This window comes from Misgurnus anguillicaudatus, chromosome 1 (assembly GCF_027580225.2).
Source record: "Misgurnus anguillicaudatus chromosome 1, ASM2758022v2, whole genome shotgun sequence".
In the NCBI taxonomy this organism is placed as follows: domain Eukaryota; kingdom Metazoa; phylum Chordata; class Actinopteri; order Cypriniformes; family Cobitidae; genus Misgurnus; species Misgurnus anguillicaudatus.
The window spans coordinates 2,836,586-2,852,683 of NC_073337.2; the positions used below are offsets into that span (position 1 = coordinate 2,836,586).

General features: G+C 37.3%; 1 protein-coding gene across 4 annotated transcripts; it reads left to right on the plus strand.

Annotated features, from left to right (window-relative positions):
- Positions 1 to 197: 197 nt before the first annotated feature.
- sult4a1 (sulfotransferase family 4A, member 1) lies at positions 198 to 15,693 on the plus strand. 4 transcript variants are annotated; one of them, XM_055189828.2, is made up of 8 exons: positions 199 to 563; positions 5,378 to 5,508; positions 5,596 to 5,676; positions 6,177 to 6,303; positions 6,424 to 6,518; positions 11,100 to 11,238; positions 13,332 to 13,388; positions 13,531 to 13,608. In XM_055189828.2, the coding sequence occupies exons 1-7, from the start codon at positions 395 to 397 to the stop codon at positions 13,385 to 13,387; spliced, it is 798 nt and encodes a 265-aa protein (XP_055045803.2). In that variant the 5' UTR covers positions 199 to 394; the 3' UTR covers position 13,388; positions 13,531 to 13,608. The 4 variants fall into 4 exon arrangements, 3 of the variants coding, with proteins under 3 accessions (XP_073732335.1, XP_055045803.2, XP_055045802.2); XR_008639923.2 differs by lacking the exon at positions 13,332 to 13,388 and adding an exon at positions 14,771 to 15,693 and having other exon boundaries at positions 201 to 563; positions 13,531 to 13,623; XM_073876234.1 differs by lacking the exon at positions 13,531 to 13,608 and having other exon boundaries at positions 198 to 563; positions 13,332 to 13,477.
- The last annotated feature ends 405 nt before the right edge of the window (positions 15,694 to 16,098 follow it).

Genomic DNA, 16,098 nt, shown 5'->3' on the forward strand with positions numbered 1-16,098 from the left:
TTATAAAACTTATAGATAGGCTATGCATATTTAAATTACAAATTTACAAATAAGATTAACCGGTTTAAATAGTATTGTAAAATATCAAATCGGATTAATTCTGTTGTGTGGTTTGTGAACACTTATATAAACCTATAATAAACAGCTGTCGTTCGTAGCAGGTAGGCAGGCTGAAGGAACCGCCCTATGACTGGTGCTGATGCTGAGCATCCCTCTTAGAGCATCCCATTACATCATCTTTCCTCCATCTGATTGGTTGAAGGTCAAGGCGCATGCAAAGCGGAACGTCTTCGCCAAACAATCAAGGGCTGGTGGATATTAAATGCGTCCTATACAACCCTAATATTTAAAAATCAATAGCTTGAAGCCTTTCGTTCAGCAATCGTTTGAAAGGATGGCGGAAAGCGAGGTGGACACACCGAGCACACCGATAGAATACGAGAGCAAATACTTCGAATATCATGGAGTTCGACTCCCTCCTTTCTGCAGGGGCAAGATGGACGAGATCGCCAACTTTTCGTTGAGAAGTAGCGATATATGGATCGTCACATATCCCAAGTCAGGTATTAAAATGCACGCATCGACGTCTGTTTTGAATGTGCACGAGTTTCCAGAATCTTCCATCTCTGTGATGCTTTGACGTAAGATGACGACTTACAGTATACGCGTCCTTGGAGATCTTTTGCCAATAATATAATTTATGCAAATACAAAATTACATTGCATATTTATTTTTATGTGACGGTTTAGTTGTGCAACACTAAAAGGCTATTGGTTTATGATTATAAAGGCCTGTAGTTAAGTTATAAACAAACACAGACTATTATGCACGATTCACCAATAATATGGATTGCATTGCTAATATTGTTTGTATCAACAAACAAACATTTTTAAAACATTGTAACTTGTGTTTTATATTCAAACATATAGTAAGAAGTCATTTTTTAGAGACTGCGTCATTTGTGGTCGTTATGATACATTACAGCTTGATGGGTTTGTATTACTCGCATACATGTGAACAGACACAGCAATATGAGATGTTTGCCATGCCCACGCATGCCACGCAGATTCAGGCCCACTGCAGAGGCCCAGTTTGAGGACGGGTGGGTCTTCCTCTCCCATGCTTGTTGCTATGTCAACTTACTTATGTAACAGTCAGCTGATATGCAATAGGATGATTTCAAATATCATGATGACATGTTTTGCTGTCCTGCATTAAAAAGTTATATGCAGGAAGTGCAGATGCATTGGAGAGCCATCTTATCTACTGCATCTCTCATTTGCATGTAAAAAAAATAGGTAGAAAGACACAAATATCACAGTACAGATTTACCATGGTACCAACAGAAATAAGGACAGGGAGAGTCATTGTTTGGCTTTGCGCAGAATGATGTGTTGTCCTAGGAGTGTAAATAAACAAGTTGTCTGCTGAGTGTTACAGATTGAAATGTGTGTCCCCAGCAGCCTGTGATGGATGACATGTCAATAGATTCACACGATGTACTTTTTGCATCTAGTTTTAAGACTACATTTATATTAGTGGATTTTCATTTAAAATGCATTTATTTTTGCTACGTTTACGCTTAGCGTCCAGACTACTCCAGGGTTGCGCTGCAGTGTAGACTGATCTAACCAGACCCATACTGTATGTAAACAAAGGCATGGTTGCCCACATTCACTCCGTGATTTGGTCTTTTGGATTATTGCGTATCCTTCCCTAATTCGTCAAGACCCTATCATACAACCATAGCTAACGAAAGATAATATTGACCATACGATTACGCTATGACCTTTGCAGGGTCTCAAACGCTCTTTTTAAGCACATTATGTGATTATTTATGACACAAACACTCAAAACAAGCGCATAAGTACTAGAATAAACGTTTTCGCCACTAATGAGAACATATAATGTGACATCGCGCCATTTTCAAAGTGAAAGTGATTTTATGCCGTTAAATTGAGGTTTGCAACTGGGTTTTGCCCAGAATAGTGCACTTAGTGCCACAGACTATTGTCACAGATTATAAACACGTTACAAACTTTTTAACATGTATCCTGATGTATTGTTATAAGTGCTTAGTTTTCAGCTGCACGCAGCAGCGTGCTCTGTCTACTATAGTCACATCATGCAGTATAAACTCACGTCAGGGGCACAGTTATGTAATGTAATACAAATGGCTGAAGATATTAAAACCATGTTAACACATGTGTATATTAACGCTGTGGCTGTATATATGTGCAACTGGCAAGCTATTATTACAGTAATAAGCTCTTATAAATGTACATGTATGCACATGTCCAGTGTGCGTATATGGTCATGTTTTGTGGTTTACAGACATGTATAGTGCATGCAGAGATCTTTTCTGAAATGCCAGTATGGACGAGAATCATTTTATTTTTCAAACGCTGTTTGAAACAATAAACAGCTATGCATATGACAAAGACGGAGATGTTAAGAGAGAACACATGGAGACAAGATTAACAATAATAATATTAATATTAAATGAATAATTTATTTTCTTATAGTAATCAATCATTTTTAAAGGATTCAAGTGTTACTGATAAAGTAAACAAAAAAAGGTTTAATCATTTTCACCTCGTACAGAGTGCTTTGATTGGAATGAAATGAAACACATAACTTCTGGTCGGCGTGTCACATGCGGTGTAGTCGCATTTTCTTATAATTCAATGGCCCATCGTCAATTATTCCTTACATAATCAAAAGAAAATAAAACTACCGCTTTGAAAAGAAATTACATGTCATGGCTGTATTAGTGCATATGTTTGACCCTTGAAACTCTTCATGGATCTCTCCTGCTTGAAAACAAGTTCTCTGAAATGGGCAAATGGCAAAGTGAAAGAGGTCATTCATTGAAGCCTTCTCACGTACAGACACACAACAAAGTGAGAAAAATGCTCTATGTACATTTAATGTAATTGGATTTTGCATTGATGTGATCCAGCTCCAAACCTCTCATTGTATTTATCTTTCTGCATTCTTCTATGTGACACCCATTTGTTGGGGTTTAAAGACTTTGCTGTCACTTGACTTATGTTAGTCACATGTTTTTAACCAACAGATTTGTTAGGGCTAACTAATCTGCCTGTACATTTTATTATGTAATATTTTCCTAGACTGTGATGTTTTCATGTCACTTACCAGGAATCCAGACTCCAAACACTATTATTGCAAATACAGTTTCTACAACGGAAAACTCAAATCAAATTACATGAGCACATTTTAATACAACCCCCTTTCTTATTTACCAAAATATCATTCTTTTATGGGAACAAATGAAACTTTTCAAAGTATTTACTATAATTAAAGATCGTCTGACTTCAATCAAAATGACTCCTTACAGGTCACCCTTAAAATATTTTAGTTTGCTCCAATATTTTTCTTCACACTCCTTGACTTTACAGTACATACTGTAAGTCAGACAACACTGAGGACCAGTGGAAGATACACAGTAATTTAGACATATGATATATGTGTCCCTGGACCACAAAATCAGTCATAAGTAGCACAGGTATATTTGAAGTAGGGGTGTCTTGATTCAATTACATTTTCGACTCTAAGGTTCAATTCGATTCTCGATTTTAACTTTTTTATTTGAAGGAACAGGTTGCTATGCCATTTTTTTGCCACTTTGTTGTGAAACTTCAACGGATCTCAGTTCAGAGAAACGACCGCTTTTGTCACAGAGATGCTGCTCTGCTGTGCACATGGGGAGGCGCGTGCTGTTTTTTGTTTTCCATGTGAAGAGAAGCTCGCGTGGTGTCTCCTGCATCTGCAATGCTATCTTTTAACTGGCTGTAGCTAGCGAAGTTAGAGGAGGATGACTCACAGCACTCAACACGTGTTTTTTGCGTGTGGTAGCATCGACAATTCCAGTTTTTAATTCGAAGTTTGAGGTTGTGACTTAATTTTGATTGATTTCGAAATGATACATTTTTATGCCAAAAATCATATTTAGTTCTAAATGTAGGTTCGGGAGGAGCCTAAACATTCAGGCCTGTCAATCATCACTAAGGGCCTATATAAGGTAGCCTTCAAGCCTCCGTGTCCAGCTGCCATTCCTCCGGCATCCCTCCTCCTCCCCATCTCCTCCTTCTCTGCTCTCTTTCTTCCTCCTCGCACTTCTGTTTTGGGGGGTTGAACTTGGGGATTGAGCCCAGGTTCGCTCTCTCTGAGGTTCAGAGCTCAGGTGCAGAGCTCCCTTTGAGGACAGCAAGCCAACTTCGTTTACCATTAATCACCAAGATCTGAACTAGTGAATAGGATATTAAGTAAAGATCATGTTCCATGGATATGATACTTTGTACATTTCCAATCGTAAATATATTAAAAATTTATTTACCATTAGAAATATGTGTTCATTTCATTTGGACAACTTTAAAGGCGATTTTCTCAATATTTCAATTTTTTGCAACCTCAGATTCCACATTTTCAAATAGTTGTATTGTGGCCAAATATGTTCTAATCCATAAATCAATGGACAGCTTATATTTGAAGAGTTTCGTTGCAAAACAAGATAACCACCGTTTTGTTAATTGTTCAGAAATCACGTTTTTTGGTTGTGCATTCCAAATAATTTCAATGCAACTGCAGTTGGTTTGTTTTGATTTAAACCTTCATAACTTTAAAAAATACAGCTAAGTAGCACCATAAAACAAAATAATAACATGATAACATAATAATAAACATGTTTTGACAAAAATGTAAAAAAATGGATTTATCTCGTCATTTACATTATATACAGCACTGTGCAAAAGTCTTAGGCCACCATTAGATTTTTTTGTTTTTGCAATTATATAGTGATCATATATAATTGTTTTTCAGTTTCTTTATTAGAATACAACCAGAAAATATAGAAAAGTGTTATGTAGTATTAAAAACAGTATAAAAGTATAAGCTGAAGTGTTAAGGTTTTAGGGTAAACACTTGAGCAACAGCGGGCAACTGCAGGATCTCTTAAACCTAAATTAAATTAAATCCTAATTTCTAATTCTAATCAAATGACTTCAGGACTTTAGTCACTTCAAAAAAGCTGTGATGTGTTTATAGAGGTCACACTAAATACTGACTGATGCCTAAAGAAGACATTTAGTTCTGAAAATTGTTTTGTTTTTAATTATGTGTACATATTTCCTGTATTTTCTGTTTGTATCTTAATAAAAAAAGTGAAAAATAAATATGGATGGCCATTAAAACTTTGATAAAACAAAGTTTTATGCTGGTGGTGGCCTAAGACTTTTGCACAGTACTGTACTTCAACCATGATGGGTCAGATTTTTAAACTTACTCCCGGGGTATTATTAAGTCTTCATACCATTAATAATAAACATATTTTTCCTTTTCTTCCTCTCACGAATAGGTACGAGTTTGTTACAGGAGGTTGTGTATCTGGTAAGCCAGGGTGTGGACCCGGATGAGATCGGGCTTATGAATATTGATGAGCAACTTCCTGTGTTGGAGTATCCACAGCCGGGTTTGGAGATTATCCAGGTAAACTCTTATGCACATACAATAACCAACACGACCGTCTGATCTTATATGACTGTTTAACAGCTGTTTAACTGATTGATTTCACAGGAACTCACATCTCCACGTCTGATTAAAAGCCACCTGCCCTACCGTTTCCTACCCACAGCAATGCACAATGGAGAAGGCAAGGTCAGTTGTATTACACACAGGGTTTCATACACATGGCACTTGCTGAAGCTGTATTTTCAAATGCATTTTAAAATGTATAAGTTTAATCTTTATCACCAATCCAGTGTGCAAACTTTTATCCAAAGCAACTTACAGTGCATTACATTGTATATATTTTATCAGTATGTGTACTTACTGGTAATTTAACACATGACCTATTGCACCGTTAATGCACTGCTCTACCAATATACAGGTCATGTATGCTCAGGGAACAGAACAGGAATAGGAATGTTAGTTTGACTAACATTTTGAAATCCAAAATCTTGTAATTTAATGATAATGATAATTTGATTTGAATCATTGCTTTAATATTGATTTTTATCTTTGACATGTCTTACTTGGTCAATATTAAAGATATCAAAGTTATATTTTCACAGAATGTTTTTTTACATTATGTAGGATGATATTATATAGAAAACCGTACTTTGGCTGGGTTTTCACAATCTATGTATTGTCTACAGGTGATATATATGGCCAGGAACCCTAAAGATCTGGTGGTGTCCTATTATCAGTTTCATCGTTCTTTGAGAACCATGAGCTACAGGGGAACATTCCAGGAATTCTGCAGGAGATTTATGAATGACAAGCGTAAGACATACACACAGTCACACTGGCTTCATGAGTCGATAGTTTTTCTAAAAATTAAAACAAAAGTCTATATAACTGAGATTAAATAGATTAATCGTTCCCTCTCTCTATGACCTGTAGTGGGATATGGCTCTTGGTTCGAACATGTCCAGGAATTCTGGGAACATCGTAAAGAGTCTAACGTTCTCTTTCTGAAATATGAGGACATGTATAAGGTACTGTACATGTGACTTGCCTCACCAGCACACCTGTCTCTGACTGCTTTACACTCTATCACACCCTGCCCAAAATATTAAACTGTCATACAGTGTGCAGTCTGTGGATATCTCCTTTATGAAATGAATTTCCGGATCACCTATAATGTATGGATAAGAGAAGGGAGTCACTGTTAGTCAGTTTGCCTGAACAAATATGTTTCGCTGTATCTCTATAGGAGATTAAGAGAGTTCAGAGTTCAGTGGGAAAGCACAAACACTGATACCGCATGTGATAATAACATATAATGTATATAAGCAAAACATATAGATAGGACACAGTGTTCCTGTTTTTATCAGTATTAGCCTTCATGCAGTTGATAAAATTGTGTAAGTGCGTGGACTTAAAGAGATAGTTCACCCCAAAAATGAAGGTTCTGTCATAATTTACTCGACTCAGGTTCTTATAAACTGTATAAGTGTCTTTGTTCTGCTGAACACAATGGAAGATATGCAATGTTTGTATCCAAACCATTTCCAAGCACCACTGACTTTCATAGTATTGGTTTATCCTACACTGCAAAATCCCGGGAGTTAAATGAACACTGCTCAGTGTTTATATAGGTCCACTCTCCAGAGTGTTAAAAAAGTAACACCGGAGAGAGTTAAAAGCAGCAATCTGTGACTTTATCCTCTCTATCACCATCTCTGTTTGAAACCTAAAATTGCATTTTACAACTAACTTGTAGAGTTATTTTCTGAACTTAGGATGAGATGTTGGCTGTTTCATTTAAAGTCACCATTATTGTGATCACTGGTTGTTTTAGTTGGAGTAAACTCTTGACTATTAGTTCTTTCTAACTGCTATATCTTAGTGTGTTTGAAACACGTTGTTATAGCAAAGAAATGGTTATTGTGTGAGTGAATATTGATGGTTAAAACAAAATGTCAAACATAATCATTTAATGAACAGATTTATTAATATAGTTTTCCCCCTCATCAGAAGCATAATTTTCTATTAATAATAAATTACGTTCAAGGTCCAGAACTCTCATAGCAGTTTATCATTCTGAAGGATTTTGATAGTGTGCACAAAAACATTAACCGCTGAACAATTTAGATACAAAGACATCAAGAATCGGAATATGAATCTCAACAATGGTGACAAAGAAAATGGTAAGTAAAAGTTCATTATTTATTCACGCCGCAGTGCATTCTGGGAGTTCTGGATAAGATTTGTAATTTGTTAATACCCAGCATGCATTGCAGCATGAAGTTTTTCATTTTATTGTCACCATCATTGTGATTCATACTCTGATTCTTGATGTTTAAGTGTCTAGATTATTCTGCAGTTAATCTGTAAGTGTCAGTGTTTAAAAATGGTTCAGAATGAAAAACTGCTGGCTCTCATACTACAGTATGATATTATTGACAGAAATAAATGCTTCTGGTAAGAAATCACTAAATAAATTATTTTTTAAGAGTGCTATTTGAAAGTATATACTAACTACCATTGTAAACATAGAAATGCATTAGTGATTGCTCTTTGGCCACAACAAACATGTTTTAAACACATGTAATTATAACAGCCAAAGAAAACTGAAAAGCTAAGAATAAGACTCAACAGTCCAATTAAAACAACCACTGATCACAATAATGGTGACTTTAAATGAAACAGCCAACATCTCATCCTAAGTTCAGAAAATAACTCTACAAGTAAGATGTAAAATGCAATTTCAGTTTTCAAACAGAGATGGTGATAGAGAGCATAAAGTCACAGATTGCAGCTTTTAACTCTCTCCGGTGTTACTTTTTTAACACTCTGGGGAGTGGACCTATATAAACACTGAGCAGTGTTAATTTAACTCCCGGGATTTTGCAGTGTACTATGGAGGTCAATGATGGCCCTGTTTTCATCAGAGCAAAGAAATGTATGCAGGTTTGTAACAACATGAGGGTGACTGAATGATGAAAGAATTTTCAATTTTGGGTGAACTATCCCTATGCGGCTCATATATAACTTAAACTAAAACCCTATGGGGCGGTTTCCCAGACAGGGCTTAAGCCTAGTCCCAGACTAACTTAAATGTTGGAGTTGTCTTGATCGAAAACAACTTGCTCTGACATATCTTAAAATATATCAGTGCGGGTGTTGTATCTCAAGATGCTGTAAAAAACTCTAGCCGTTTCTCAATGACAAGGAAGGATACTCGGAAGCCAGAATTTTGAGGATGCTACATCATCGACGTCCGTCGAAGGACTGTTCCAATGTCGAGGATCCTCGGAGTCCTTCGTTCGAGAAATATCCCATATACATGAAAGGATGCATTGTGTATCCTTCGCACTCTTCGCTCGCTGAAATCACCCACAATCCTATGCGCACATCGCCGAAAGCACACCTTTCAATTAACGCAATGACATGCACTTGCTAGCCTGTTCCATTTACGTGTTCTGTGAATGCTTAAGAGGAGCCTCGCCTAGCCTCTGAAAGAAGTGACTTGTAAGGACCATTCCTGCCAAGGAAGTATCCTTGACATTGAGAAACAGCAATTGTCTGTGTCTCCCCGTCATGTCTTTTATTTTGAAATCCGGTCATTGTTCGCCATGTTTGTAGTCTGTTGTAGTTCTTTTGTTCATTGGTACTTATGGTGATTGTTTCCCAGGTGTGTCTTGTTATCTTGTTACCCATGTGTATATAATCCCAGTAGCCGTTTCTCAATACCAAGTACGCCAAGTTCGGACTTGTGTCCTTCCTAGTTCGGACTTGCAAGTTCAGACTCGGAAGAACGAACTTCTGACGCGAAATGCATTCTGGGAAACGTCGCCTTCATAAGTCCACACAAGTCTCCTCTGATGCATCCTCGATAAAATGGGCGGATCAAGAACACATCCGGGGATTTTATGTGAACTTGGGCTTGATGCGAACTTTGAATTGGAACAGTACTTGGGCCGCGACTGATGACGTTTCACAAGTCCACAAGAACGCAAGTACAGACAAGAACGCATATTGAGAAACGGCTAGTGTCTCAGTTGTCGTTCATTGAATGTGTTATGCCTTGTTCCTGTCTGTGTTTACTCATGCCTGTTTTGGATTATGGTTACTTGTTTTATGTTAACTTAAATAAAAGCTGCATTTGGATTCGCTGCCTCTGCCTGCCTGCACTTACCATTACAGATGCACACCAGTAATGTTTGTTTATGAAGTATGCTTTTAAAAATGACTTAAATATCTTAATTCAACTGAGGCCCCGTCCCGGCTTAAGCTAATTTAGATATATTAGGGCATTTAAGAAGTTTTTACAAGCAAACCTTACGAAAGGCAATACTGGTGTACATCTTGAGACAAAACAATGGCATTTATAAGTGCACCAGTGCAAGGTGATTTTAAATTAAAGCCCGGGATACACTGCACAATTTTTGTCCTCTTATAAGATCATTACCTTATCACACTGTGCGACATGTATCGTTTAAACTCGGGTACGAGGGGCATGTGGACTGTACGATGATGACATGGAAGCTTCGGCGGCAGCTTCACACGTTGCGCAACGTCACCAGCATGCGCTCGTAGTAAACAAATACCGGCGCGCAGGTCGTAGCAGCAAACACACTGTGCGGTGATCATGCCGAATTTCTGACACTGCCAGAAAACTATCGTAGGCTATCTTTGGACGCAAGACAGGGAAAACGGCCGTCTTTGAACCTCTCTCACTGTACGACATAGGACCACCGATGGAGAGCCACGATCACAGAAATCGCGACGATAGTTTCACGATGGCAATCTTTCGTCTGGGACAGCCAATAATCGTGCAGTGTATCCCGGGCTTAAAGGCAGCTCAAACATCATTTTAGTCTGAGACTAGGATAAGAAACCTCCCGTATGGCCTGGTTTCACAGACAAGGATTAGACTAAACCAAGATTAGGCCTTAAATTTTTAAATCATGACATGTAAGTAGCTTTTATAAATTGACTTTGAAAAAACATTACTGCTATGCATCTTGAGACGAAGCAATAACACTGATGTATTTATGTCAGGGCAAGCTCAAACATTCACTTTAGTCTGGGACTATCCTTAGACCTTGTCTGCGAAACCAGGCCTATAAAATATTGAATATAAAAGCTACTGTATATACTACACTAAACTTATATAAAAACTCTTGTTTGTTAATTGTAATTTTTTATTTAATTTTTTATAAATTATTCATTTTAAAAGTGATTATTATATAAACTAGCATTTTTAAATATTATATAAACTTACAGTTTTTGTATTTACAGTTTTTATTTCAAGTTGTTTTATTTCCAAATGAAAAAAAAAGGTCCCGCACACTATCCACTTGCAAAAATAGAAATAGCTTTATTGCAACGTTTCGATCTCTCGATCTTCTTCAGGCATCAAACATATATTAAATAATAAAAAAGTTGTTTTATTTCACCTGTATAGCTCAGTGGTAGAGCATTAGCAGCACAGAAGGTCATTGTTTCAAACCCAGGGAATACACATACTGATCAAAATGTATGCCTTGCTTTGGATAAGAGCATCTGCCCAATGCATTAACCTATATTTCTCTCTCTCTACCTTGTCTCCTGTATGTTACTATTTGAAGGATCTGGGTAACCTGGTGGAGCAGCTGGCCAGTTTTCTAGGTATCTCGTTTGATAAAGTTCAGCTGGAAACAATGGTGGAGAGTTGTAACCAGCTCATTGAGCAGTGCTGTAACTCTGAGGCTCTGTCCATCTGCAGAGGTAAGACTCAAAAACTAGTGATGAATAGGTCATGGACTGATTATCTGTTCCTGGATGCTAATAAGTCAACAGAGCATTGACACAAAATACCACTTCACCTACAGCACAGTAGCTTACTGCAACCATTGAAAATGGGTTCAGTTACTGTCTATGCCAAGAACTGTATCTTCTTTGTTTAAGACTCACCCAGCACATTTTCCTTGAAATACAAAAGATGTTGGGTTGAATGTTATTGGCTGTCTGCCTTGGTCACCATTCATCTGTGGTGTTAGTATGCAAAAATGAGCCTTTTAACTGAGCATACACTGTACGATTTGAGCAATTCTGTGTTAAATACCAACTCTCACTGTATGAGTAAATTAAAGGCTCATAACACTATATGGTCCAGCAAATTAAATAAAAAAGAGTCTTAAATTTGAGTCACACATTTTCAGCTTTAGATGCACACTTTAGAGTTATTTTCAATCCAGCACTGGGTCAAAAAGAGACAAACCTAACCTGTTGGGTTGTAATTCAATGTATACATGGTTGTTTTAACTCATTATTGGGAGAATATAAACATTTTCTGGGTGAATGTATCCCAACAACTGGGTTTGTCCTGTATTACAGAGCCCCTAAGGTGACATTGGAGCAAAAAAAATCGAAAGTTTAGTTTTATGTGCTCAAAAGCAGGGGCGTAGCACAAGTTCCCGGGCCCTATGCGTAGGCAGTCCTGATGGGCCCACCATTTTAGTTTTCTAATCACTACATAAACAAACTGTATGTATGATAACCAAGCAAGACTTGATTCAGTCATATTTTATTTTGCTGAATGAACAAGACATTACATTTTTACATTACTTAACGCATAATACAAATAAATGTTCTATTACTTTGAGGCATAAATAAAATCTTAAATATGCCATTTTAGTTTTGTACATTAACAAAAAGCTCCATTCATAATAAAAGACTAACAAAACTTGTCACTAATCATTTTTATTTGGAGACAAAAGGCAAAACGAAACAAATGCTATTGCTTACATGCTATAGCTTCCTCAAATGTATAGCTTATACTAACACCAGTTGCTCAACTTACATAAACAAAATGCGCATGCAGACGGACTAAACCATTTGGCGCATTAGCAAGGGGTGGGACTGTGAGAATTTAGATTTTTTAGTTTTTTTTGTACAAAATGTACAAGTCAAACAATTATTCAGCCAATACACCCACTTTACATTTCATCTGACATTCATTATGAAATTTAATTAGCAAATGAAAATATTCAGGTAAAATAAAATATATTCCAGACTTTTCAAGGGCCCTCTCTTTCCTTGGGGCCCTGGTAATCAGTACTGGTTTTACCCCCAGTCCGACTCCCCTGCTCAAAAGTTTTGTTTTTGCTGGTCATGTGGAACTTTCGCCTGCACACGTGAAACTATCACGTGCGCACGCGATGGTTTCGCGTGAGCACGCAAAACTAAACGCGTTAGTTTCATGTGAGCACGCGATACTTTCACGTGAAACTGAACTTTATTTAATTTTTGCTCCATGTCCCCTTAGGGCAGGGGTGGGCATCGAGGGCCACAGTCCTGCAGAGTTTGGCTTCGGCCTTGATCGAACACACCTGAATGTCATTTCCAAACAGTCCTGAAATCTTCAATTAGATTTTTCAGCTGTGTTTGATTGGGGTTGGAGCTGGGCTCTGCAGGGCTGTGGCCCTCAGGACCAGGAATTGCCCACCCCTGCCTTAGGGGCTCCGTACCTTTTCGACCCATTGGATTGAATGAACCCAGAATTTTCAGAGTGTGATTTAGCAGTAGACACACAATAAGGTTCCTGTTTGTTCTGTTCCCTGAGCATACATGACCTTCAGCACACTGACACTTTCAGTCTGAAACATAGAGTACAATATTCTTTCAAGAAAAGTGATCTCCAGGGATTTGTTCTTGTGAAAGAGCATTTCTAGTGTTTCCTAAGTAAGTTTTCGAATTTGGCCAAAAGCAGCACTTTAACACAGTTCGCACATAAAAAAATTAAATTGATGCACGTGTTTCTCTGTCTGTGAGAAATGTGTCTCTCTTATAATTCATGATTTACATTATGGCAATACAAGGTTGCAGTAGTACAGTGCCATCGTGTGGTGAAGATGTGTGGTGCATTTATTTTTAAGGTAATTTTCTGTCACTATTTGTTTTTTGTTTTCTTTAATATACTTTTTTTGCAAATACATTTGCTATTCGTTTTGAGTTATGTCATCATTACCACTTTAGTTTTCTTTTGTTGCTGTTTTTTTTTTCGTTTATTTTTTGTAGTGCATGGACTGAAAGGATGCTGAAAGGTCTCACTGCATACAGTAGGGTTTAAGATAAACAGAGTGATGTGGAAAGTGAGAATGAAGGGCAAAGGTGAGTTTGGGTGATAATACATGTTACTATAAAACCAACTGTATCATTAATGAACTATCATACTTGTATTGTTTCATACAATTTAACCTGTGCAATTTACAATGTCTGGGTTAGTTACATTGATGGACAAGTATAGCACTTCAGTTAATTGTCACATATGCAAAGAAAATGCACAGATTTGTCATCATTAAAGGTGCAGTGTGTTACTTTTAGAAGGATCTCTTGACAGAAATGCAATATACTATACATAACTATATTATCAGTGGTGTATAAAGACCTTTCAGAATGAACCATTATGTTTTTATTACCTTAGAATGAGACGTTTTTATACACATACACCGAGGGTCCCCTTACATGAAAGTCACAATTTTGTGCCGCCATGTTTCTACAGAAGCCCTTAGCAGACAAACTTTTTTACTAAGTTGTCTCTGATGATGACATGTTTGTCCTGTGGCAGCTACCGTAGCTTCTCTATGTGTTTCGAAAGCGAGGAGTGAGCCGTGGACTGAGACGTTGGTTGCAGTTCGCAACCTTACCACTAGATGCCGCTAGAATTTACACACTGCACCTTTAAAGACTGCCACACACCACAAGTTAACTGGGCAAAATTTGGGCCCATTTACCACCGCACGTCAATCCTAGGTAAGGTCCCAATCATCTTGGTGGTTGATTACCAATTTTCCTGGTGTGTGGTGCGGAAATTCAAACACTATAATTCATGTTTGTGGTCTCTTACATTTTCAAAATCTGATAAGATTTTTATGGCCCAGCCTTAATTTAACCTTACACCAGTATTTCCCATTTGTCCTCAATTCCTTATTTTAAAAAAACTGCACTGTCTTTGGTTTCCATCTATGTAAAATGAATTTTCGACTTTTCAGCTTATTTATCAGACGCACAATGAAAGCATCTTATAAGTGGAAGTGAAATTGCATTGTCCTACATGATACCTCTGGATCCACAGTTGTGGGTCAACACTGCCATAGCAGGGTCTCATAACCTATTATTAAATGATATGCTTACTCTTAAGCAAAATTACAAGAAACTTTGTTTAAACCAGGGTTTAAAAATACAAATTTGAATGATGTTAATGCCCTATGAAATCAGGAACTTTGGCTTTGACATTATGTCTTTTTTCCTGCTTCAGGTCGTGTTGGGCTGTGGAAGGACATTTTCACCGTCTCCATGAATGAAAAGTTTGATGCTGTGTACCGACAGAAGATGGCAAAGTCTGACCTGACCTTTGACTTTATTCTGTGAGGAGGCGACAGTGACTATCAGTTACTAACCAACCAACCAACCAATCAGTTCGCCCGCTGATCCGCTGTGCTTAACGCCACCTGCTGGAAATTTCTCTCATGGAGATTTTATCTTTCATCTGTAGCATCTCATTACTGCTTTCTTTAGTTTCTCAGAAGTTACATCTAAGTACTTATGATCAGTCCTACAAGCGTTCCCTTGTGTGTACTTGTATAAACAGTGCATCAGAAGTGTGAGCACAGTGCTTGTATCGTTTGCACATTGTACAGAGCTGTTCCATATATCCCAAATGCGCTTATGAAATGTGTATTTATGAAAAATCTAAATGAAACAATAATCTTTATTCTACAGTATATTGTAAAACGCATATGACAAACTCATAAGAAGTTGATGTCTTGTTGTCTGAGCGTTTGCATTTCTCAGGAGGATCCTTAAGATCATTGGCTAACAGATGCACCAAATATGCAGGCATCCAATCACGTTTCGTGTATGTTAAACTTGACCATATTGATGAATGCTGATTGGCTCCTGTCTAAAATATCTACAAGAATGTTATTAGTTTAGTTTATTTCTTTATTCATGGCTTCTAGGCTTTTGTTATATTACAGTGCAGCTGTTTACAGATACTGTATGTATTACGTTTAAAACTTCATGTTTATATTATGTTTACTTTGTGCATGTATATTTTTCATTGAGGTGTATTTGTGAGAGGATCACATCTACAGTAAGAAGTATCTGATCACTCCCTGATTTATTCTTGTTAGTTTAAACCCTGTGTTAAAATGTACAACATGACGTCCTTAAATGCTTGGTTAGAGTTTGTGAAAAAGGAGTGTGAGACACTGAGAGGAGCTCTTATGGCAGTGGTTTTCATGTAGCCACAAAGTAAACCAATTCTCTGCAAGCATGTGAAAAAACAGGTAGTTGAAATTTGGCTCCCCTTGTGATGTCAGAAGGGGATATTACCACCCCTTAATCTGCACTATGCAACACTTTAGTGCAGAGATCAGGTTATTTGCATTTTAAAGGACACACCCAAAAATGGCACATTTTTGCTCACACCTACAAAATTGCAATTTTAACATGCTATAATAAATTATTTATATGGTATTTTGAGCTAAAACTTCACATATTTAGTCTGGGGACGCCAAAAATTTATTTTATATCTTGAAAAAGTCTTGTGAATTGTCCCCAAGTATTTTTATAAAATGTTAT

Coding starts and splice junctions, on each gene's coding strand:
- sult4a1 (XM_055189827.2), top strand. CDS start 395: ATGGCGGAAAGCGAGGTGGACACACCGAGCACACCGATAGAATACGAG. Junction 6,519..11,099: donor AATATGAGGACATGTATAAG/GTACTGTACATG, acceptor TACTATTTGAAG/GATCTGGGTAACCTGGTGGA. Junction 11,239..14,770: donor GGCTCTGTCCATCTGCAGAG/GTAAGACTCAAA, acceptor TTCCTGCTTCAG/GTCGTGTTGGGCTGTGGAAG.